The sequence below is a fragment of the Girardinichthys multiradiatus genome, chromosome 7, assembly GCF_021462225.1.
Source record: "Girardinichthys multiradiatus isolate DD_20200921_A chromosome 7, DD_fGirMul_XY1, whole genome shotgun sequence".
In the NCBI taxonomy this organism is placed as follows: domain Eukaryota; kingdom Metazoa; phylum Chordata; class Actinopteri; order Cyprinodontiformes; family Goodeidae; genus Girardinichthys; species Girardinichthys multiradiatus.
In genome coordinates this window covers 20,833,726-20,856,525 of record NC_061800.1, presented here as the reverse complement: position 1 = coordinate 20,856,525, position 22,800 = coordinate 20,833,726, and the positions used below count along the sequence as shown (strand labels likewise).

Sequence of the window (22,800 nt, the reverse complement as noted above, 5' to 3'; positions counted from 1 at the left end):
CGTTTTATCAGGAGGAGCAGTGTGGTTTTCGTCCCGGCCGTGGAACACTGGACCAGCTCTATACCCTCTACAGGGTACTCGAGGGATCATGGGAGTTTACCCAACCGGTCCACATGTGTTTTGTGAATCTGGAGAAGGCATTCGACTGTGTCCCTCGTGGTGCCCTGTGGGGGGTGCTCCAGGAGTATGGAGTCGGCGGCCCTTTTTTAGGGGCCATCCGGTCTCTGTACAAGCGGAGCAGGAGTTTGGTCCCCATTGCCAGCACTAAGTCGGACCTGTTCCCGGTGCATGTTGGACTCCAGCAGGGCTGCCCTTTGTCACCGGTGCTGTTCATAACGTTTATGGACAGGATTTCTAGGCGCAGCCAAGGGCCGGAGGGGGTCTGGTTTGGGGACCAGTGGATTTCGTCTCTTCTTTTTGCAGATGACGTGGTCCTTCTGGCTCCCTCTAGCCAAGACCTACAGCATGCACTGGGGCGGTTCGCAGCCGAGTGTGAAGCGGCTGGGATGAAGATCAGCTCCTCCAAGTCCGAGGCCATGGTTCTCGACCGGAAAAGGGTGGCTTGTCCTCTTCAGGTTGGAGGGGAGTTCCTACCTAAAGTAGGGGAGTTTAAGTATCTCGGGGTCTTGTTCACGAGTGAGGGAAGAATGGAGTGGGAGATCGACAGATGGATCGGTGTGGCTGCCGCAGTAATGGGGGCGCTGTGGCGGTCCATTTTGGTAAAGAGAGCTGAGCCGAAAAGTGAAGCTCTACGTTCCTACCCTCACCTATGGCCATGAACTTTGGGTCATGATGGCCACTCCCTTAGAGATAGGGTGAGGAGCTCAGAGTAGAGCCGCTGCTCCTCCACATCGAGAGGAGCCAGTTGAGGTGGCTTGTCTATCTATACCAGAAGCCTCCTGGACCCCTTCCAGCCACGTCCCACCGGGAGGAGGCCCAGGGGATGACCCAGGACACTCTGGAGGGACTCTCAGCTGGCCTGGGAACGCCTTGGGCTCCCCCCGGAGGAGCTGGAGGAGGTGTCTGGGGAAAGGGACGTCTGGGTGTTTCTGCTGAGTCTGCTGCCCCCGCGACCCGGTCCCGGATGAAGCGGAAGACGAGGAGAATGAGTACGAGTTTTATCATTTTCCTGGTGTAAAACAGTATAAATTGAGTATGGAATAAAGATTGAGTCATCTGATTGTTTCCTATTTCAGTATATGTTGATTTATATTCAGATTGTCTTTGATGGCCAAATCACAACTCAGTAATCATTTTGGTTACTGACAGGAAAACTCATTCATAATTTCTCTGTTTGTTGAGCTCTGGAGATCCTTTTACTTGTGGGTTTTTAGTGGATCCAAAGTTCTTGACCACGGTTAAATTTGTACATAAAACATAGCATTGAAATTCCTACTTTTAGGTATTTTGTGAAATGAGGGTATCACTGAAAAGAAAAATGTATTTTAAAGGGTCTGTATTTAATCTTGGATAATTTAATGCAGACCTTTGTCTAAGTAGTAAGTGTTTTAACTGATCCAAATCTATCAGGATGTCAGAAAACGATAGGAAAATCTCTTTATCTTACTGTAACATCAGAAGTCACTTTTACTGTTGGGTTCAATGTCATAAACTCTGACAAAAATTTAAAGGTTTATGATCGCCCTAAATTACATTTGTGATTTCATTTTTTCTTCATAAAATCTGATTTGATTCCTCTGAGGCAGCCATCTGGCCATTTGTGAAAGTAATGCTGTGACAATGACCACTTAGTTCTAATGGGGGGGAAAGAGACAGTTCAGATCTTTAGGAGCTGCAATTATTTTTTGGGTGTTGTTGGCAGCATCGTACATTTTACACACATCCTTAACACTTTCTCTCTGTCCTCAACCTACATTGATTGAAAATTATTTAGCTTCAAGACCCAAAAATCTACCAAGAAACATCACAATAATCCCTTTGCTGACAAAAAACTTCCATTTTGTGCTATTGAAACACAACTGCAGAAAATTCCTTCAAACTTTCAGTGCATCCTGAAATTTGCAGCACAAAATATTTTCTTATTTAACCAAGTGTCACAACATCCGTTTTCTCAAGCTTTTTTTTTTTTCCTCGTGGTGGTTAACCACAAGTTTTTCAATCCAATCTTAAAGCGTAAACCCAACACGGATTACAGATTGGCTTTTAAAACAGATGGTTAGCCCTGCAATCTGCTACCATTCCCAGTATTTCCTTTAGTCAAATAGAAGGATTTCTTCTGATTATTACCTAAACAAAATTAGTACATCCAAGCTGGTAGATAGAGGTAATATAATTATGTCTAATGAAATCAAGTAATGCTGCAACAACCTGGTTGTGGAAATTAATTGAGATGGGCCTTTATATTTCATGACTGCAGTCATGAAATTTAGTTGATGTATGGTAGGACTCGGGATGAAGTCGTAAAAAACGATGCTTCTTCTTCTGCAGCTTTCTCCAGCAGACACCTGAAGGTTTCGGTAGAAAACTGTATTTCCAGCTGTTAATAGTTTCATCTACCAAGACAAAAAGCTTTGTTCCATTTAAACAAAAGACAACATGGAGCATGATGCTGCCAGCATATTTTGTTGTTGGCTGGATGTTTTTTGGTGGATGTTGCATTTGCTAACAAGGTGTTTTGGTGCCAAACCTACCTTTTTGAGTTTTGTTGCTTTCTGAAGATGATGACTTCACTGGGCCACACTATATTGTTCTGCAGTTTTGTCTGGAGAAACGGGCCAAAATTAAATTAAAGTAAGCTATTGTGAATGAAAGGCTTGTGATAAAATACTCAAAACATCTGACCCAAGTCACTAAGGCAATGTATATAAACTTACCCTGGGAAGGCTGGGATTATGAAATTGGCAAAGTTAAATTGAACTCACTGATTAAATCTGTATTTTCATTAAATATATACAGTACAGACCAAAAGTTTGGACACACCTTCTAATTCAAAGGGTTGTCTTCATTTTCACGACTATCAATATTGTAGCTTCACATTGAAGGCATCAAAACTATGAATTAACACATGTGGAATTATATACTGAACAAAAAAGTGTGAAACAACTGAAAATATGTGTTATATTCTAGGTTCTTCAAAGTAGCCACCTTTTGCTTTGATTACTGCTCCGCACACTCTTGGCATTCTGTTGATGAGCTTCAAGAGGTAGTCACCTGAAATGGTTTTCACTTCACAGGTGTGCCCTATCAGGTTTAATAAGTGGGATTTCAAGCCTTATAAATGGGGTTGGGACCATCAGTTGTGTTGTGCAGGATGTGGATACAGTACACAGCTGATAGTCCTACTGAATAGACTGTTAGAATTTGTATTATGGCAAGAAAGAAACAGCTAAGTAAAGAAAATAAAATGGCCATCACTACTTTAAGAAATGAAGCTCAGTCAGTCCGAACAATTGGGAAAACTTTGAAAGTGTCCCCAAGTGCAGTCGCAAAACCCATCAAGCGCTACAAAGAAACTGGCTCACATGAGGACCGCCCCAGGAAAGGAAGACCAAGAGTGACCTCTGCTGCGGACGATAAGTTCATCCAAGTCACCAGCCTCAGAAATCGCAGGTTGACAGCAGCTCAGATTAGAGAACAGGTCAATGCCACACAGAGTTCTAGCAGCAGACACATCTCTAGAACAACTGTTAAGAGGAGACTGTATGAATCAGGCCTTCATGGTAAAATAGCTGCTAGGAACCACTGCTGAGGACAGGTAACAAGCAGAAGAGACTTGTTTGGGCTAAAGAACACAAGGAATGGACATTAGACCAGTGGAAATCTGTGCTTTGGTCTGATGAGTCCAAGTTTGAGATCTTTGGTTCCAACAACCGTGTCTTTGTGCGGCACAGAAGAGGTGAACGGATGGACTCTACATGCCTTGTTCCCACCATGAAGCATGGAGGAGGAGGTGTGATGGTGTGGGGGTGCTTTGCTGGTGACACTGTTGGGGATTTATTCAAAATTGAAGACATACTGAACCAGCATGGCTACCACAGCATCTTGCAGCGGCATGCTATTCCATCCGGTTTGCGTTTAGTTGGACCATCATTTATTTTTCAACAGGACAATGACCCCAAACACACCTCCAGGCTGTGTAAGGGCTATTTGACCAAGAAGGAGAGTGATGGGGTGCTGCGCCAGATGACCTGGCCTCCACAGTCACCGGACCTGAACCCAATCGAGATGGTTTGGGGTGAGCTGGACCACAGAGTGAAGGCAAAAGGGCCAACAAGTGTTAAGCATCTCTGGGAACTCCTTCAAGACTGTTGGAAAACCATTTCAGGTGACTACCTCTTGAAACTCATCAACAGAATGGCAAGAGTGTGGGGAGCAGTAATCAAAGCAAAAGGTGGCTACTTTGAAGAACCTAGAATATAAGACATACAGGGTTTGGACAATGAAACTGAAACACCTGGTTTTAGACAACAATAATTTATTAGTATGGTGTAGGGCCTCCTTTTGTGGCCAATACAGCATCAATTCGTCTTGGGAATGACATATACAAGTCCTGCACAGTGGTCAGAGGGATTTTAAGCCATTCTTCTTGCAGGATAGTGGCCAGGTCACTACGTGATACTGGTGGAGGAAAACGTTTCCTGACTCGCTCCTCCAAAACACCCCAAAGTGGCTCAATAATATTTAGATCTGGTGACTGTGCAGGCCATGGGAGATGTTCAACTTCACTTTCATGTTCATCAAACCAATCTTTCACCAGTCTTGCTGTGTGTATTGGTGGATTGTCATCCTGATACACGGCACCGCCTTCAGGATACAATGTTTGAACCATTGGATGCACATGGTCCTCAAGAATGGTTCGGTAGTCCTTGGCAGTGACGCGCCCATCTAGCACAAGTATTGGGCCAAGGGAATGCCATGATATGGCAGCCCAAACCATCACTGATCCACCCCCATGCTTCACTCTGTGCATGCAACAGTCTGGGTGGTACGCTTCTTTGGGGCTTCTCCACACCGTAACTCTCCCGAATGTGTGGAAAACAGTAAAGGTGGACTCATCAGAGAACAATACATGTTTCACATTGTCCACAGCCCAAGATTTGTGCTCCTTGCACCATTGAAACCAACGTTTGGCATTGGCATGAGTGACCAAAGGTTTGGCTATAGCAGCCCGGCCGTGTATATTGACCCTGTGGAGCTCCCGACGGACAGTTCTGGTGGAAACAGGAGAGTTGAGGAGCACATTTAATTCTACCGTGATTTGGGCAGCCGTGGTTTTATGTTTTTTGGATACAATCCGGGTTAGCACCCGAACATCCCTTTCAGACAGCTTCCTCTTGCGTCCACAGTTAATCCTGTTGGATGTGGTTTGTCCTTCTTGGTGGTATGCTGACATTACCCTGGATACCGTGGCTCTTGATACATCACAAAGACTTGCTGTCTTGGTCACAGATGCGCCAGCAAGACGTGCACCAACAATTTGTCCTATTTTGAACTCTGGTATGTCACCCATAATGTTGTGTGCATTTCAATATTTTGAGCAAAACTGTGCTCTTACCCTGCTAATTGAACCTTCACACTCTGCTCTTACTGGTGCAATGTGCAATCAGTGAAGACTGGCTACCAGGCTTGTCCAATTTAACCATGAAACCTCCCACACTAAAATGACAGGTGTTTTAGTTTCATTGTCCAACCCTTGTATTTTCAGTTGTTTCACACTTTTTTGTTCAGTATATAATTCCACATGTGTTAAATCATAGTTTTGATGCCTTCAGTGTGAAGCTACAATATTTATAGTCATGAAAATAAAGAAAACTCTTTGAATGAGAAGGTGTGTCCAAACCTTTGGTCTGTACTGTATCTAGATGTAAAGTTGGTATTTTTAATGGTGACAAAATTGTCTCTTTTTAATTTTTTTTGCAGCGACCTGGTAAATGGCCTTGTGTTACTGATGAACAGCAACATCAGCAGTCCAGTCAATCTGGTGAGTTCATAAACTGCAACAGTTTTGAAATCTGAGGTAGAACATCAGCAGCTTCATGTGTTTGTCGCTTGTATAAACTGATTTAATCAAGTTATATGTTGGAATTTTAGGGAAACCCAGAAGAACACACCATACTGGAGTTTGCCCAACTCATCAAAAGTCTTGTTGGTAAGACAGTAATCCTCCTCACTGTGTCAGTACAGACTCCTGACTTATGTAATCCCTCATTCCTGCTTAACTCTTGTACAGACAAACACAGACTGAATTAAGTTTGTAGGAGAAATGCCTACAAGAGCTGTCACTATTCATATCACACCGAGTAGAAACCTTAAACCCTGCTGTCACTATGCCGGGCACATAGACATTTTAATTTGGCATTCATCTGAATGGAGAGCTATTAAGGTGAACATTTAATCACTGAGTAATAATGTGAAAACATGAGATCAGTTTGGTCACTACTGTTTTATTGGACCAATTTATATGTATTAAATGAAATTGGAATAGATAAAGTAAAAAAAATAAAAATAAAATAATAATAATCAACTGCGCTCTCTCTGGAATCTGGAATGTCATAAATCCTTTTTATATGGTGCACATTAGCAAACACAAAATACTGTTTTCTCTCTGTGAACATCTCATTCTCTGTGTCCAAACACTAACCACGGACACGCAGTGAGCCGAAGCCAGATCCAGTTTCTGTCAGAAGCCCAGGACGATCCCCAGAGGAGGCGACCTGACATCCGAAAAGCCAAGATGATGCTTGGCTGGGAACCTGTGGTAAGTTCACATCCACATACTTAGCCTTTGGTTGTTGACATAAAAGTTGCTTTAAAGCTCACATACCTAATCCTTGGAGGCTTTTTGCCGTGAAACTGTAAAACAGACAGCCCGAAGAAAGCACGTGCGAGAGGTGCATTGGTTGACCCGGCCGGAGCAAGACGGACCAGAATCCACATTCTGCGTGACTACTCCAAACGTCACCGTCGACAGACCCGCTCTCCGTCGTTCTCCATCAAATTACGGAACAACTCCAATTTTGTGTTCTATTCCGGTCCGTGTTGCTCCGGCCGGGTCAACCAATGCACCTCTCGCGCATGCTGTCCTCGGGCTCCAAGGAACTTGGAGCGGACGTATGTTGCCTTTGAATGACAATAATGTAGGTAATTAATATAACTTTTACCTTAATGCGTAATGTTTCAGATACATTTTGAACAGCATGACGCCCAGCGTTTTTAATATTTATATATTTAAAAAAATGTATTCTGAAGATGTGGCGGCTTTTATTTTGCCGTGGCGGTCAATTACATGTAGCAGAAACCCTGGGTATAGTCAGCCTGAAAGAGGAGCCAGCATGCCTCCTAGAATCTAAAATGTCTTTTCTAAAGATCTGTAGAACTTTGATTCTTAATCTGGCTTAAATTTTTAAACACTTCTTTGATACTGAAAATGTCTAACCTTAAATCGTCGTGAGTTAAGTTCTTACACCAACAAGTGTTGCTGTTACCGTCACCGCTTAGTGCTTGTATGAGACATTGGCTGATCAGGGGAAAAAAATCATTTCTGTTTTTGGGTTTTTTGAGTTTGCGAGAGCCAATCAGGACTGGTGAGGTATAGCATTGTCTGACTCCAGTCACCAGTCAGTTTCTCCATACATCTCTATATATAACCATCTAATACGAATGTAATGGCAGTTTAAAGGTTTAAAGCTGCCATGGTTGCACTGGTGTACGGAGGAAACACAATGACTTTTTTAATTTTTGCAATTGGAGAAAGATGTCAAAAATCCGTTTTTGCGTTGACTTAATGCTGACTACCCACTAGATTGAAAACTATTTTCAGTTTCATCAAAGGAAGTTTATTTAAGTTAAGATCTGAACCTCTCAGAACCGCTTAACAGAGCCTTAAAAAATCTGAAGTGTCATTTAATTTTCTTTGCAATTAAACCTGTCTGTAGCATTTGCTGTTTATGTCCATATTAACCACTTTTCTTAATATAATAATAATGTTTTGTGTCTTGTGTGAGCAGGTGCCGCTGGAGGAAGGTCTGAACAAAACTATTCAGTATTTCAGCAGAGAACTAGAACACCAGGCCAACAACCAGTACATCCCCAAACCTAAAGCCGCCCGCATGAAGAAAGGAAGGCCTAGACACAACTGAGAAGTAGTTGTCTGCTCTGCTGTACACTCCTCTACCATCAGAGAGACTCTCGGAGGAGCTTCTCTTTGACATACCCTGCTGAGTACAGTCATTTTTTTCCTTTTTTGGGACACACAGACTGCTTTCTCTCTGAGCTGTCTTTTGAAAGGTGTTGATGCCTTGTGTCAGAGTGGCAGCTGTGATTTGATGAGGCCTCCCTCAATAAAGCTTTCAGAGCTGATGGACAAGCCTATATCAAAGAGGCAACAAGTTGGAGCAAAGAATTTAAAATTCAACCTATGTTTGGGTTTATTTTGTGGATTTTGTGCTGTGTTTTGCTATTTAATGCAAATCCTGTAAGCAGCTCAGACCCTGCAGAAGCAATTGGTGTCCATTAGTTTCATGGTGTCTTGTGTCTGGAGAGGAGCTGCCATGGTTTGTTTTTCCACTGGACGTCTTGTTGTGTCAATCTGCCAGACCTGCAGCGCACAGCAGGTTATGGACAAATCCTCCAGAACAACCGTTTACGGCGCCATTATTGTTTTTAAGGATATCGTGTTTGTGAAATTTTCATGTCATGGTGTGCAGTATCATATTGATGTGAAGAGGCTATTTTAATAAAATATTTCCAATAATTTGCGTGTGATGTTGACACTTTAGATCAGGAGTTTTTTTAATTTATGTTCAAAGGTCTTAACTGATTTCTAGATTAGTTTGAAGGTTCAGAACATCTAGTGATAAGAAAACTTCTGACAAGCAAAATAAATTTTATTTTATTGTTTGTGACCCAAATGTGAACATAGTTACCTCAACAAAGTGATCCTATTTAGATGCAAGAATTAACTACATTAAATAAACTGAACTTAAAGTGCAACAAGACACTTTAACAATAAAGCAGCTGAAGTAAAGGTTACAGATACCCAGAAACTGTGAGAACACATAGCAAGCTAGTGTAAAACACCCACTGTAAGTATTCATACCCTTGTGTTTAGTGTAAACACTAAAGCCACCAACTTTCTATTTTATTAGCATTTTACATTCAAAACCAAACAAAGTAATAACATTAAGGATGGGAAAGGTTTTAAAATGTTTTAAAGTAAAAACCCTAAAAAGTTCTCTGCATATTTTATCAGCCCCTTTACTGATACTCCTGAATAAAATCCAGTCCATCCATTGCCTTCAGAAATCTCATAATTGGCAAAGGCCACCTTTGTATAGTTTGACCTCAGTATGAATCCAGTTGTTCTGTGAAGGTCAGAGGTTAAATGTTTGTTGTTGAGAGCACTGGTGAACAATCTATCAGGAAAAACAGAGAATAGCTTCTTCAGATGGTAGAAGTGCACAATTTTCACAAATTATTAAAAGATTTGTTTTTTTAAGTACTTTTATTAAAAAAATGCAAACTTATTTATATATTTATTGTTTAATTCATTTGAAAATCACCTTGTTAGCTCATAGTTTCGGTGAATGAGGCTGACAGGCTTTATGGAGGTTCTAGCAGGACTTGGAACCTGCCCACAATAACACGATAGAAGTAACAATACCTGCTTTAATGACCAGGATCTCACTGTGCTTGACTGGTCATATTTGATTTTCTTACTGGACTAACAGTTAAAACATCAGTGACATTGATCACTTAGTTCAAATGGGAAAAAAGAGTCAGTTCAGATCTTTAGGAGCTGCAATTATATTTTGGGTGCTTTTGGCAGCATTGTACATTTTACACTTTCTCTCTGTCCTCGACTTGTATTGATTGAAAATTATTAAGCTTCTGGGCCCAGAAATCTACCAAGAATTGATTATCTCTTTTGCTGACAAAAAAACCCTCTATTTTGTTCTATTGAAACACTACAACTTCAGAAAATTCCTTCAAACTTATTCACTTATTCACATTGAATGATTTCCTCTGTTACCTAAACAAAGTCAGTGCTGCCACAGCGTGCCATAACCATGTCTAAACAAAACCACTTGATCGCAGCCAATATAAAAAATAATGTTGCAACAACCAGGTTGTGGAAATTTATTGAGATGGGCTTTTATATTTGATGGCTGCAGATACAAAAAAGAAAATCACAGGACAAAGACAGTACAGACTTTATCTTTAATTCTAACAAAGGCCCGTGCTCAAACTCGAGGCTAAAACAGTTTAATTCAAAGCTGCATAGTTGGAATGGAGAAAGACAGGCAGGGTTTAACTGATGGATGCAATCAAGATAAACTGGCAGGATTCCTGTGAAGAGGTTGGCAGGCATGAAATCCATCACAATTCATTACTTTCTAACAACTGAGAAAGTGTGTGTGGGCGGTGTTAATAGTAGTCATAGTTGACATTTGCCCCGTGCCTGTAAGAAGACCGTGGGCCGATGGGAGCGTTTTCATCATAGTGATGCTGACGACCCTGGTCATTGGAGCGGGCGTGGTCTATCCAGTACTGCATGTCAGTCTCCAGCCTCTGGTGACAAAAAGACACCTCAGACGCAGCATATTTTTGGAACTCAAAAGCAGACAAACCAGCAACTGATAAGACTGATGGGAGGCACTGCTACGGCAAATAATAAACACGTTTGAAAGATAAAGTTTGAAAAGGCCAATTGTTTGATGGGTTTGGCCTTTTAAGGAAGCATCAACAAATTGCATATGCACAAGGTGTTATGTTTTGTGAGTGTTGGAGAAATGCTGCTATGGCTGGCTGTGACATGCTGTCAGCTGTTGGAAACAGTGGCTGTCAGCTCCCCTCCCTCTCTGTTATTCTGCTCTCTGTTCCTTACTGTCCCTGGTGAAATCCTGGTGGTCAATGACCTGAAAGGAAGCTGTGTCTGGATCAGTAAGTGGGCTTAAATTTATGTGTGAGAAACAGAGGTTATGTTTATACAGGTCCTTCTCAAAATATTAGCATATTGTGATAAAGTTCATTATTTTCCATAATGTCATGATGAAAATTTAACATTCATATATTTTAGATTCATTGCACACTAACTGAAATATTTCAGGTCTTTTATTGTCTTAATACAGATGATTTTGGCATACAGCTCATGAAAACCCAAAATTCCTATCTCACAAAATTAGCATATTTCATCCGACCAAAAAAAGAAAAGTGTTTTTAATACAAAAAATGTCAACCTTCAAATAATCATGTACAGTTATGCACTCAATACTTGGTTGGGAATCCTTTTGCAGAAATGACTGCTTCAATGCAGCGTGGCATGGAGGCAATCAGCCTGTGGCACTGCTGAGGTCTTATGGAGGCCCAGGATGCTTCGATAGCGGCCTTTAGCTCATCCAGAGTGTTGGGTCTTGAGTCTCTCAACGTTCTCTTCACAATATCCCACAGATTCTCTATGGGGTTCAGGTCAGGAGAGTTGGCAGGCCAATTGAGCACAGTGATACCATGGTCAGTAAACCATTTACCAGTGGGTTTGGCACTGTGAGCAGGTGCCAGGTCGTGCTGAAAAATGAAATCTTCATCTCCATAAAGCTTTTCAGCAGGTGGAAGCATGAAGTGCTCCAAAATCTCCTGATAGCTAGCTGCATTGACCCTGCCCTTGATAAAACACAGTGGACCAACACCAGCAGCTGACACGGCACCCCAGACCATCACTGACTGTGGGTACTTGACACTGGACTTCTGGCATTTTGGCATTTCCTTCTCCCCAGTCTTCCTCCAGACTCTGGCACCTTGATTTCCGAATGACATGCAGAATTTGCTTTCATCCGAAAAAAGTACTTTGGACCACTGAGCAACAGTCCAGTGCTGCTTCTCTGTAGCCCAGGTCAGGCACTTTTGCCGCTGTTTCTGGTTCAAAAGTGGCTTGACCTGGGGAATGTGGCACCTGTAGCCCATTTCCTGCACACGCCTGTGCACGGTGGCTCTGGATGTTTCTAGTCCAGACTCAGTCCACTGCTTCCGCAGGTCCCCCAAGGTCTGGAATCGGCCCTTCTCCAGAATCTTCCTCAGGGTCCGGTCACCTCTTCTCGTTGTGCAGCGTTTTCTGCCACACTTTTTCCTTCCCACAGATTTCCCACTGAGGTGCCTTGATACAGCACTCTGGGAACAGCCTATCCGTTCAGAAATTTCTTTCTGTGTCTTACCCTCTTGCTTGAGGGTGTCAATAGTGGCCTTCTGGACAGCAGTCAGGTCGGCAGTCTTACCCATGATTGGGGTTTTGAGTGATGAACCAGGCTGGGAGTTTTAAAGACCTCAGGAATCTTTTGCAGGTGTTTAGAGTTAACTCGTTGATTCAGATGATTAGGTTCATAGCTCGTTTAGAGACCCTTTTAATGATATGCTAATTTTGTGAGACAGGAATTTTGGGTTTTCATGAGCTGTATGCCAAAATCATCCGTATTAAGACAATAAAAGACCTGAAATATTTCAGTTAGTGTGCAATGAATCTAAAATATATGAATGTTAAATTTTCATCATGACATTATGGAAAATAATGAACTTTATCACAATATGCTAATATTTTGAGAAGGACCTGTATATAGTCATATTTAAAACTATTTGTTATTCATTCCCCTTAAAAAATAAGTGGATGTTGTGTGGGTTCGAATGCCAGCTAGGGGTCTTTCTGCATGGAGTTTGCATGTTCTCCCAGTGCATGCTTTGGTTCTCTCTGGATACTCCAGCTTCCACCCACAGTCCAAAAACATGACTGTTGAGTTTCTCTAAATTGCTCTTAGGTGTGAATGGCGTTGTGTGTATGGTTGTTTGTCCTGTGTGTGTCTGTGTTGCCCTGCGATGGACTGGCGGCCTGTCCAGGGTGTACCCCGCCTCTCGCCCGTAGACTGCTGGAGATAGGCACCAGCTACCCATGGAAGAAGTGGGTATAGAAAATGATGTTGGGTTTAATCAAACAGAACTTAATTAGCGCAGGCCAAATCAAGTATATTGTGTTCTTAAAGGTCTGGATCTTCTTCATCTGGCCACAAACGCCTGACGCTATGGTCAGCTGGGCTGTAGTTTAACCCCTGGAGCCTAAAAGATGAGAAAAACTTTGCATTTCTGCTTGGTATGTGCATGTAGCGCTTTTGCTTTTCAGGGATATAGTCTGATTCTTCATTCTTTTTCAAATCTATTCCTTGTTTTGTTTTGAATTCCTATGCCTTTATCACTTTGGTGGCTCTGCTAGGAAATGATTTAAGGTTTTTTTCATGTGAAAAAAGAAAAACTTACTTGCTCATCAAATCCCATTTGCATAAACTGCATAATCCACTGTTGGACGTCTGGTCTGTTGCCATCCCAAACATTCCTCTTTGTTCTGCTCAGCTTGGACAGAAATTCTTGAGCCTTGGAAGAAGGGATGGCAACAGAAGACTCGAATGGGGCATGTTCAGCTTCTACCACTGAAAGAATTAACAGGCAAATTAAAAGGCTGTTTTTGGAAAGCAGACTGGAAATCAATTCCGTTTTAATAAAGTAAATTTGTGTTGTCTGTATTTCACCTTTTCTTTTCACTAAGATCTTCTGCAGGGGGCTCTCGCTGGATACATCTGGAACGGAGAGTCAATAGAAACGGAAATAGTTTCAGTTCAAAGCTGTTCTGAAGTCAAGTCATCCTTCAGATATAATATCTTGCTTAAGTGTTCTGAGAATACTTGGTATTGCAATTGTATTGAATATTTCACATGAAATAAGTTGTGTTCCAAATATAAAGCATTCACAAGCATTGATACAAAAAACAACAAAAATGTATTTCTTTAGACTCCGTTTTTAGACATAAAAACACACAGTGACTTGTTTTTCCCAAACTGGCATCATAAGCCTACTGTAGAAGCGTTCAGAAAAATGCCACAATTATAACATTTACAGTTGGAACCAGGAGAACTGTGGACCTCCACAAGCCACTTTTCAGAGTTCTGTAGGTGCTACACTTTCATCTGTTATATGAAAGTATAAACACCATTGGAATGCCCGCGTATTGTACTGTTTAGCAAGCCGATGGGTTCTGTGTTCCAGGGGTGGACGTGTCTTGAAGTAAAATGCATAAATCAACCCCGGACCAAAAGTAAAAGACCTTGTGAAGATGCTGGTGAAAGCTAGTAATGGCTTATTTTCATATAAATATTATTTTTGCATTTGCTTCCAGTAGCTGTTTTAGACCTCAGAGGACTGATGCTGCTCTGTGTTTAAAATACTCTTGGATGTACAGGTCCTTCTCAAAATATTAGCATATTGTGATAAAGTTCATTATTTTCCATAATGTAATGATGAAAATGTAACATTCATATATTTTAGATTCATTGCACACTAACGGAAATATTTCAGGTCTTTTATTGTCTTAATACGGATGATTTTGGCATACAGCTCATGAAAACCCAAAATTCCTATCTCACAAAATTAGCATATTTCATCCGACCAATAAAAGAAAAGTGTTTTTAATACAAAAGACGTCAACCTTCAAATAATCATGTACAGTTATGCACTCAATACTTGGTCGGGAATCCTTTTGCAGAAATGACTGCTTCAATGCGGCGTGGCATGGAGGCAATCAGCCTGTGGCACTGCTGAGGTCTTATGGAGGCCCAGGATGCTTTGATAGCGGCCTTTAGCTCATCCAGAGTGTTGGGTCTTGAGTCTCTCAACGTTCTCTTCACAATATCCCACAGATTCTCTATGGGGTTCAGGTCAGGAGAGTTGGCAGGCCAATTGAGCACAGTGATACCATGGTCAGTAAACCATTTACCAGTGGTTTTGGCACTGTGAGCAGGTGCCAGGTCGTGCTGAAAAATGAAATCTTCATCTCCATAAAGCTTTTCAGCAGATGGAAGCATGAAGTGCTCCAAAATCTCCTGATAGCTAGCTGCATTGACCCTGCCCTTGATAAAACACAGTGGACCAACACCAGCAGCTGACACGGCACCCCAGACCATCACTGACTGTGGGTACTTGACACTGGACTTCTGGCATTTTGGCATTTCCTTCTCCCCAGTCTTCCTCCAGACTCTGGCACCTTGATTTCCGAATGACATGCAGAATTTGCTTTCATCCGAAAAAAGTACTTTGGACCACTGAGCAACAGTCCAGTGCTGCTTCTCTGTAGCCCAGGTCAGGCGCTTCTGCCGCTGTTTCTGGTTCAAAAGTGGCTTGACCTGGGGAATGCAGCACCTGTAGCCCATTTCCTGCACACGCCTGTGCACGGTGGCTCTGGATGTTTCTACTCCAGACTCAGTCCACTGCTTCCGCAGGTCCCCCAAGGTCTTCTCCACAATCTTCCTCAGGGTCCGGTCACCTCTTCTCGTTGTGCAGCGTTTTCTGACACACTTTTTCCTTCCCACAGACTTCCCACTGAGGTGCCTTGATACAGCACTCTGGGAACAGCCTATTCGTTCAGAAATGTCTTTCTGTGTCTTACCCTCTTGCTTGAGGGTGTCAATAGTGGCCTTCTGGACAGCAGTCAGGTCGGCAGTCTTACCCATGATTGGGGCTTTGAGTGATGAACCAGGCTGGGAGTTTTAAAGGCCTCAGGAATCTTTTGCAGGTGTTTAGAGTTAACTCGTTGATTCAGATGATTAGGTTCATAGCTCGTTTAGAGACCCTTTTAATGATATGCTAATTTTGTGAGATAGGAATTTTGGGTTTTCATGAGCTGTATGCCAAAATCATCCGTATTAAGACAATAAAAGACCTGAAATATTTCAGTTAGTGTGCAATGAATCTAAAATATATGAATGTTCAATTTTCATCATGACATTATGGAAAATAATGAACTTTATCACAATATGCTAATATTTTGAGAAGGACCTGTAAGTGTACCAACAACACATCTTCCACTTCACTACACCAACAGTCAATTAGGATGACCTTTTTATACTTTGTAAGTGCAAATGACTCAGTGTTTCTACATGGAATTTGTCTTGAGGGCTTTTTTAAAAATCAAGACAGACTCGAAGAAAACTACCACAGGGTAAACTCTACGACACTGCTTAGAAATCAACTCGAACTCTCCGTCCATCTGCTAGTGAGCAGAACATTTTCGCCGTGTGGTCAGAGTTATACATATGGAGGAGGTTCATTATCCCCAGGTTTTTCTGCAGATGAATGAGAGAATAAAGGAACAGCTTATTTCTTCAACAGTCATGTACAGTCTGCTTTGAAACAAAACACTGTGGTTTTTCCTTCCCTCAGCTGTTTTAAAGGCATTTTAAAAATATGTTCTCCTGAAATCATCAGTGAAAATATATTAAGCAGCTTAACCTCAGAATGGTTAAAAAAAAAACAAAAGAGCCGTGTTGAATCGGTGATCTCTTTGTTTTAGTCCTGCTCCTGTGGCAGCATTTCTCTTTGAAAAACAAAGACTATTTTTGGTTCAGACTCAAATACTGCAATAACAGTTGAATTTATTGACTTGTCATTTCACTTTCAATGGTTTATTGATTGACTTTAAGGAGTGAAATTACACAGAAAAGTGTTGCAAAACCAAGATTGGAGTCAGCTTCATTCCACAAACAAGGAATTTGTCTTTGTTTTCACACATTAAAAGTGTACAAATATTAACAGAGGTAGTAACTAGTTACATTTACTCAGTTACATTTACTAGAGTTACATTTTACAAAACTGGACTTATAGGATGTCCTTTATTGCACCCTACCTTCTACTTGAGTAATATTATTTTAAAGTAAAACTACTCTTACTTTAATACATTTTCTGGCTACTTTACCCACCTTCAGTTACTTCACTGAAAGATGAATAAATGCATTTAACTAAAGATGCACCAGATGCATAGACAGTTTGTGTTGAAGTGAAAGTTCTCTAATGTCATTTTCAATCTGCTAAGTCTGCTGAAACCATTTTGAGGTTAAGCAAATATACAACAAACAGATTATGAGTTCTGCATGAATTTGTTTTGTAATGATGTTATTTATTTATTTATTTTTACCCACAGTTTTTTTTGTAGAAATACCAGACTTTTGTCATAACTTTATATTTTTGACTGTCTTGTTTTGATGGCAAGATCATGTTATGTTGTTATTCCAATATGGACTTTTAGGAACTTACAAGGTATTTTCATGTAACTTTCATGCAACACGCTTTCAGAAACTAGGCAGTATCATAGGTTGTAATGAATTACTACCTTGTAAATTCTGGAAAAGTACCTGGCAGGCCCAGGAATACACTAGGTACATAATTTCTGAAAATTATCCTCCAAGTCTCAGGAACAAACTTGGTAAGTTTTGGGGATAAGAGGTACCCAGATTGGTTCCAGGAAAAATAATTTGTAGGTCCCATGGGGGGGGGGGGTGGTCTGCAGAGATTTTAGCTGCCCTTTTCCTGACCCTAGACCTGTACGGGTCCTGGAAAGAGGGAAGGTCAACCCTGATGGTCCTCACACTGTGAGAAATGATGGTTCCTAGGAATCAGAAGTGGTCCACAGCAGTGTTGTTGAGGATGGTCTGGGGGCACTGTTCTCCGAAAGTCCACAGTCATCTCCACAGTCTTGAGTGGGTTCGACACCAGTGTACCAGCCGATCCACAGGCAGGAGACTTGTATGCAGACTCATCACTATCCTGGATCAGACCAATGACAGTGGTGTCATCTTTAAACTGCAGTATTTTGACAGATGGGTTACTGAGATGCAGTCATTTGTGTAGAGGTAAAAAAGGAGTGGGAAGAGAAAACACCCCTGGGGAGCGCCGGTGCTTATTGAGCTTGTGCCGGAAAAAATGCTCCCCAGCCTCATCTGCTGCTGCCGGTACTTCAAGGTCATTTTTTGCGGCACCCTGGCATCAGGGTGAATAATCCCATCATCTACCTCCTGAACAGAGCTCTGACCCACCTGGAAAAGTGTGGAAGCTCTGTGAGAATCATGTTCTTTGATTTCTTCAGAGCTTTTACTACCATCCAACCTGGACTTCTAAAGGAATAAGGTGTCAAGAGTAGACAACCATCTGTCCCCATGGATACTGGACTTCCTCACTAGCCAGTATATGAGGACATGGGGCTATGTCTCTGACAGGATGGTCTGTCATGTGGGCCCCCCGCAGGGAACTGTGCTGGAACGTGTCCTGTTCACCCGTTACACTGCAGAGTTCTCCATCAACTCCCTTGTCTGCCATCTTCAGAAGTTCTCAGATGACTCTGCCATAGTCGGCTTCATCACAGGTGAGGATGACTCAGAGTACAGACAGTGGACACAGGACTTTCAGGACTGTTACCAGCGGAACCAACTCCTGATCAACATGGGGAAAACCAAGGAGTTGGTGGTGGATTTCTGCAGGCACAGACCCACTACACAGACACCAATTAACATCCAGGGAACTGGCATTGAGATAGTGGACTCCTATAAGTACCTGAGTGTTCACCTGAACTGTAAATTGGATGGGAGTCACAACACTCATGCTTTTTACAAGAAAGGTCAGAACAGACTCTGTCTGCTAAGGACACTAAGATCCTTTGGAGTGCTCAGGGCACTTCTTAAGACCTTTTTTGACTCTGTGGTGGCATCAGCCAGCTTCCATGGTCCTGTCTGTTGGAGCAGCAGTTGCTGAGAGGAAGAAGTTAGATGAGTTCATTGGGAAGGTCATCTGTGCCCTAGGATGCCCCCTTGACCAATTGTAGGTGGTGGGAGACAGAAGGACTCTTGCAAAAATAACATCACTGGTGGACAATGTCCTCTATTCTATGCATGAAGCTGTTGCAGAAGTCTTGTTCTGAGTTCCTTCAGTGACAGACTGCTGCATTCTAGGTGCACAAAGGAGCATTATTACAGATCCTTCATCCCAGCAGCTGTTAGACTTTGAAGCCACCACTATGATATCCTTGCTGTTTTATCACAGTTTTTCCATTTCTTGTAAATAGTCTGTCCTTCTTTTAAGCACAATTATACATGCACATTTTTACATTTTCAAAGTCACCCTACTCAGTTGCATATTTCATTTCATGGGCAGCATTTTTTCCTCATGTTGTTGTAAATGTTTCTCTTATTGTACAGTTTCTTTTTTTATATTTTTTTACCTTGAAACTGCATGCTTCCATTTGCCTTTCACTCTGTTGCTGATGCACCTGGATTTCCACTGTGGGACAATAAAGGATATTTCTATTCTATTCTATTCTATTCTATTCGAGGTGATAATTCATTAAAGTCAGCTGGCCTAGAGGGTCAGAACAACAGTAAGAGTAAAATATAAAATCAACAGGAAATAATATACAATTAGATTGCAATGTACCAGACAACATTTTTATGATTACGTAACTTACATAGCTATTCATCTAAATATTCAACTAACAGGAGAACAAACTCATATGTAAGGGTAAGGTTCATGGGTAAGAAATTGAAGAAGGTGGGGAAAAAATGCTGGATCCAAACTAGTGAAGGGGCAAATTAATCCAGAGCCCCGTTGTTCCGGAGAGCAGAAGTAAGACTAATGCAGCCGAAACTGAAACTCTGCTTGTTTCTGTATACAAGCTAGCATTAGCACTATGGCACAACTACTTGCAACAAAAGTTAACAAAGTTTAAATCTAAACCAGAAATGGGACATTGCTATTAAAGTTACAATATTGTTTATCATCAGTTTTGTGATTTTGCCATATGTATTACTGACATGCAAGCTAATAAAACACCTGAGGGGGGTGCTTCAATACTGGATATAATAGCAATGAGTAAGATGCTGTTAATTTTGATAAATTGGCAAATCTGAGCTAAATCAAGGTCACTCCAATGTTGATATGTTTCAGGGGTATTTTATGTCAGGCATATTTATTGGAATACATCTGCAAGGCAAGTTTATTTATATGGCATCATTAATACAAAGATGAATCTGAAGTGCTTTACAGGACATCAAATGAAAAACTAAAAGAATATAACAAAGCATAAAAGCATTGCATAAAGAAACAGATATTAAAATACATATATTAAAGGCACTGAAGAAATAAATGTTTCAAATAGTTAATTAGTCAAATGTGTTGTTCAAAAGCTTCAGTAAACAAAATGTTTCCATTCCTGATTTAAAGAAACCATTTAAAGGTTTTCAGAGTTTGTACCGGAGCTGAGAAGCAAAGAAAATGCTGCCTCGCTTTGTTTTCTTCTGTTCCTGGGAACACCAAGTAAGCAACTCTCTAAAGACCTGATGGATCTACATGGTTCATACTTGGCTAGTGACACAGACATGTTTTTTGGCCCAGGACCATTTAGTGCTTCATAGACCAATAGAAACATTTTAAAACCTATTATTTGATACCAGAGAGCCAGTGTTCTGATTTAAGCACTGGTGTGATATAATCTATTTTCCTGGTGTTGGTCTGGAGCATTTTGGATGAGCTGCAGCTGCCAATAGAGGAGTAAACGTTTGGATTATGCAACAGATTGTTAAATGTGTAACCGGATCAAGGATGGTTATTCCCTGCGCTTATCCAGGTCTCCTAGGTACCTGTGGATAATTTCTAGTCAGCTGATAAGATGGATTGATACCCCTGGGCAGCCTTTGCAAACGTAGCAGCATGGATAAAAACGCCAACAAATTTCTCTCGTGAAATTGTAGATAGTTAAATTCACCAATATGGAGTTGTATACCCCTGATTTATATTATTGGTGCCATTGTCAATGAATGGGCTCCCTATAGCTGTCACTCCTCCATGACTCTGAGATGTTTGTCAGTTTTCACCCAACTTAATACGATACATACAAGGATATGTACAAATAAGGACATTTATTACTGATGCAAACTTTACAGAAACTCATTTAAAAATCCCAACCTGTTGGATTTCACCTGAACTTGGTCTCGTGTATGTGATAGATTTTCCTATTTTGACCTCAGTCTTCTTTTCCAAACAGCAGCTTAAATGTGAGGAACACGGATCCACCTTCTCTTCATACTTTGACTTATTTGACCACCATGCATGTGTTACTGGAAGTGCAGTTCAGACTTATGATTAGAGGTAAATTTTGGTGTGGTGACTCTGACAATAGCAGAAATTTGACTGGGATGGTTTATTCCTCTAGTCAAATATTAAAGTCTTTGCATTTTCAAAGTTCTTCCGAACTCCAAACTTTCTTCCAAAGTTTTTTTTTAAGCAATATGTGTTTGAACACTGTGCATTAAAAAAATAATAATAATAGGGGCAGATGTATGAATTAAATCTAACTCCAAATAAATATACACATTGTTACACTGTTTAAAATGTATGTGGCTGCAGTAGAAAGAAGTAGAAATTATTCATCATTTCAGTGTTTGAGTAATTTTTTTCCCCAATTATATTTTCCAAGAGAAAACATTTATCTCATTTTCTGACACCCAGCCACACAAAGAAGAAAAGGGAAAGAGAAAAAACACGAGTGGGCGAATGTGAAGAAAGGGTATGAAACAGGCCAAAACTTTACTGAAGCAAAATCCAAGCCAAAGAAATAAAATAGAATATGCTCACCTCCGAGAGTTGTTAGTGTCAGCAATGCAACCAACCCAATAAGTCTCAAACAGAGCCGCTGGGATGCCATCTTGTTGCCATCGACTCTTTCTAGGGCTCCTTGAAGGCAATAACTGTTCGCAAACTGCTACAGGAATAAAGGGAGGGGAGGGAGGCAGCCCAGACTTTCCAAATGGAAACTGGCCTGTGGGAGTGGAATGTTTTACCTCCCTGCCTACACAAACAACACTACAACTGAGCTTTTTTCACTTCTTAAAGGAATTCGGGATCTAAATTACTTTTCAATAAATAAACATGCAACAAAAGAAGCAGGAAAAAGCATGCATGTATTTAAAAATGTGGCAATTTGCAGGTTCATAATCATTAAGTGCTATTTTTCTTTCCACAGGAGACCTTTTTGCACCTGATTGTGCCTTGGGGGGGGGGGGGGGGGGGGGGTGGTTATAGGAAGAAGTCCCTTCAGAAAATTAGAAACTTTGATTGCCGAAAAGAGATGCAAATGTTTGCAGAAACCGCCCACCAGTTCACCGTCTCATGCCTTTGTTTAGGTTGTGTAGAATCTACTTCACTTACAAGCTCACTTAAAGACTTTAGTAAACATATACAACCAATAGGCATTCGCCACACAAAAATTTCAGAGCTTCAAAGAAGATGGATGGGGTCAGTTATATCAGGAATTCAGATACCTGGTCATGTGCATTCAAACCTATAGTCAGGGAGGGAATTCAGAAAGTTTCCTCAGGTAATCTGTTGGACTTGTATGCTGTGACAGTGCCTTTATGGTGAGGATTCATTGATGAGTCTGATGATGAATGGCCACATTCAGTTTGGACCAACCTTCAGGAACAGGTTCAGTTTGGGGCAATCACAAGAACTCTGCAGTGTTTGCAAGTGACAGTGCTTCAAGGATTGTTGCATTGCACATGCAGGACAGAAGTTGATAAACAGGGTAATAAAGGTCTTTCATCTTGTTAGGGAGGGTTATACCCCTCTGTATACTTTCAGATAATTTTATAGCAGCTTGTACAACTCTGAAAGAAAAATATATAGATCAAGAAAGGAGACTTTAGTCTAAAAACCAGTGAAATAACTGCCAGCAGTGGCTCAAAAACAAACATAGAGTACGCCATTGGTGCCCAGTGTCAGGCTTCAAGGGCTGGAGTTCAACATACCTTAAACAAATAATCGTTTCATTACTAGAGGGGCGGGGGTGGTTGTTTTCTGCTGATTTCTTCTGCTGACCAGTCTCTCTCTCCGAGCTCACCACATTTAGTGGATCCTCTCTTGGTCAGCTGGCTGCTTCCTCAGCAATTGGTCATGCAGCTCCTCCATAACAAAATGCCTGTTATGTGTTATAAA

At 41.3% G+C, this 22,800-nt stretch overlaps 2 protein-coding genes across 3 annotated transcripts in view; one reads left to right on the top strand and one right to left on the bottom strand.

The window, feature by feature from the left end:
• uxs1 (UDP-glucuronate decarboxylase 1) overlaps positions 1-8,713 on the top strand; it is a 53,832-nt gene extending 45,119 nt beyond the window's left edge. For both annotated transcript variants that reach the window (XM_047370379.1, XM_047370378.1), the window contains 4 exons: positions 5,881-5,941; positions 6,052-6,109; positions 6,615-6,718; positions 7,968-8,713. In XM_047370379.1, coding sequence (XP_047226335.1) covers positions 5,881-5,941; positions 6,052-6,109; positions 6,615-6,718; positions 7,968-8,099 — 355 coding nt within the window. In that variant the 3' untranslated portion in view covers positions 8,100-8,713. The remainder of the gene's footprint in view (positions 1-5,880; positions 5,942-6,051; positions 6,110-6,614; positions 6,719-7,967) is intronic.
• A 1,371-nt stretch (positions 8,714-10,084) lies between these two features.
• On the bottom strand, positions 10,085-21,596 carry ecrg4a (ECRG4 augurin precursor a). The gene is made up of 4 exons (XM_047370380.1): positions 21,442-21,596; positions 13,524-13,571; positions 13,255-13,424; positions 10,085-10,530 (listed from the first exon to the last, which is right to left on the bottom strand). Exons 1-4 carry the CDS (start codon positions 21,509-21,511, stop codon positions 10,387-10,389), a joined length of 432 nt encoding a protein of 143 aa, XP_047226336.1. The 5' UTR covers positions 21,512-21,596; the 3' UTR covers positions 10,085-10,386.
• Between the last annotated feature and the right edge of the window lie 1,204 nt (positions 21,597-22,800).

What these genes read in the sequence shown, in the direction of transcription:
- ecrg4a (XM_047370380.1), bottom strand. Translation starts at nt 21,511, where the DNA reads ATGGCATCCCAGCGGCTCTGTTTGAGACTTATTGGGTTGGTTGCATTG. An exon ending in GACACTAACAACTCTCGGAG is followed by an intron (nt 13,572 to 21,441) that starts GTGAGCATATTC and finishes TCTCCGTTCCAG; the next exon opens with ATGTATCCAGCGAGAGCCCC. An exon ending in AAATGGGATTTGATGAGCAA is followed by an intron (nt 10,531 to 13,254) that starts GTAAGTTTTTCT and finishes TTTTGTCACCAG; the next exon opens with AGGCTGGAGACTGACATGCA.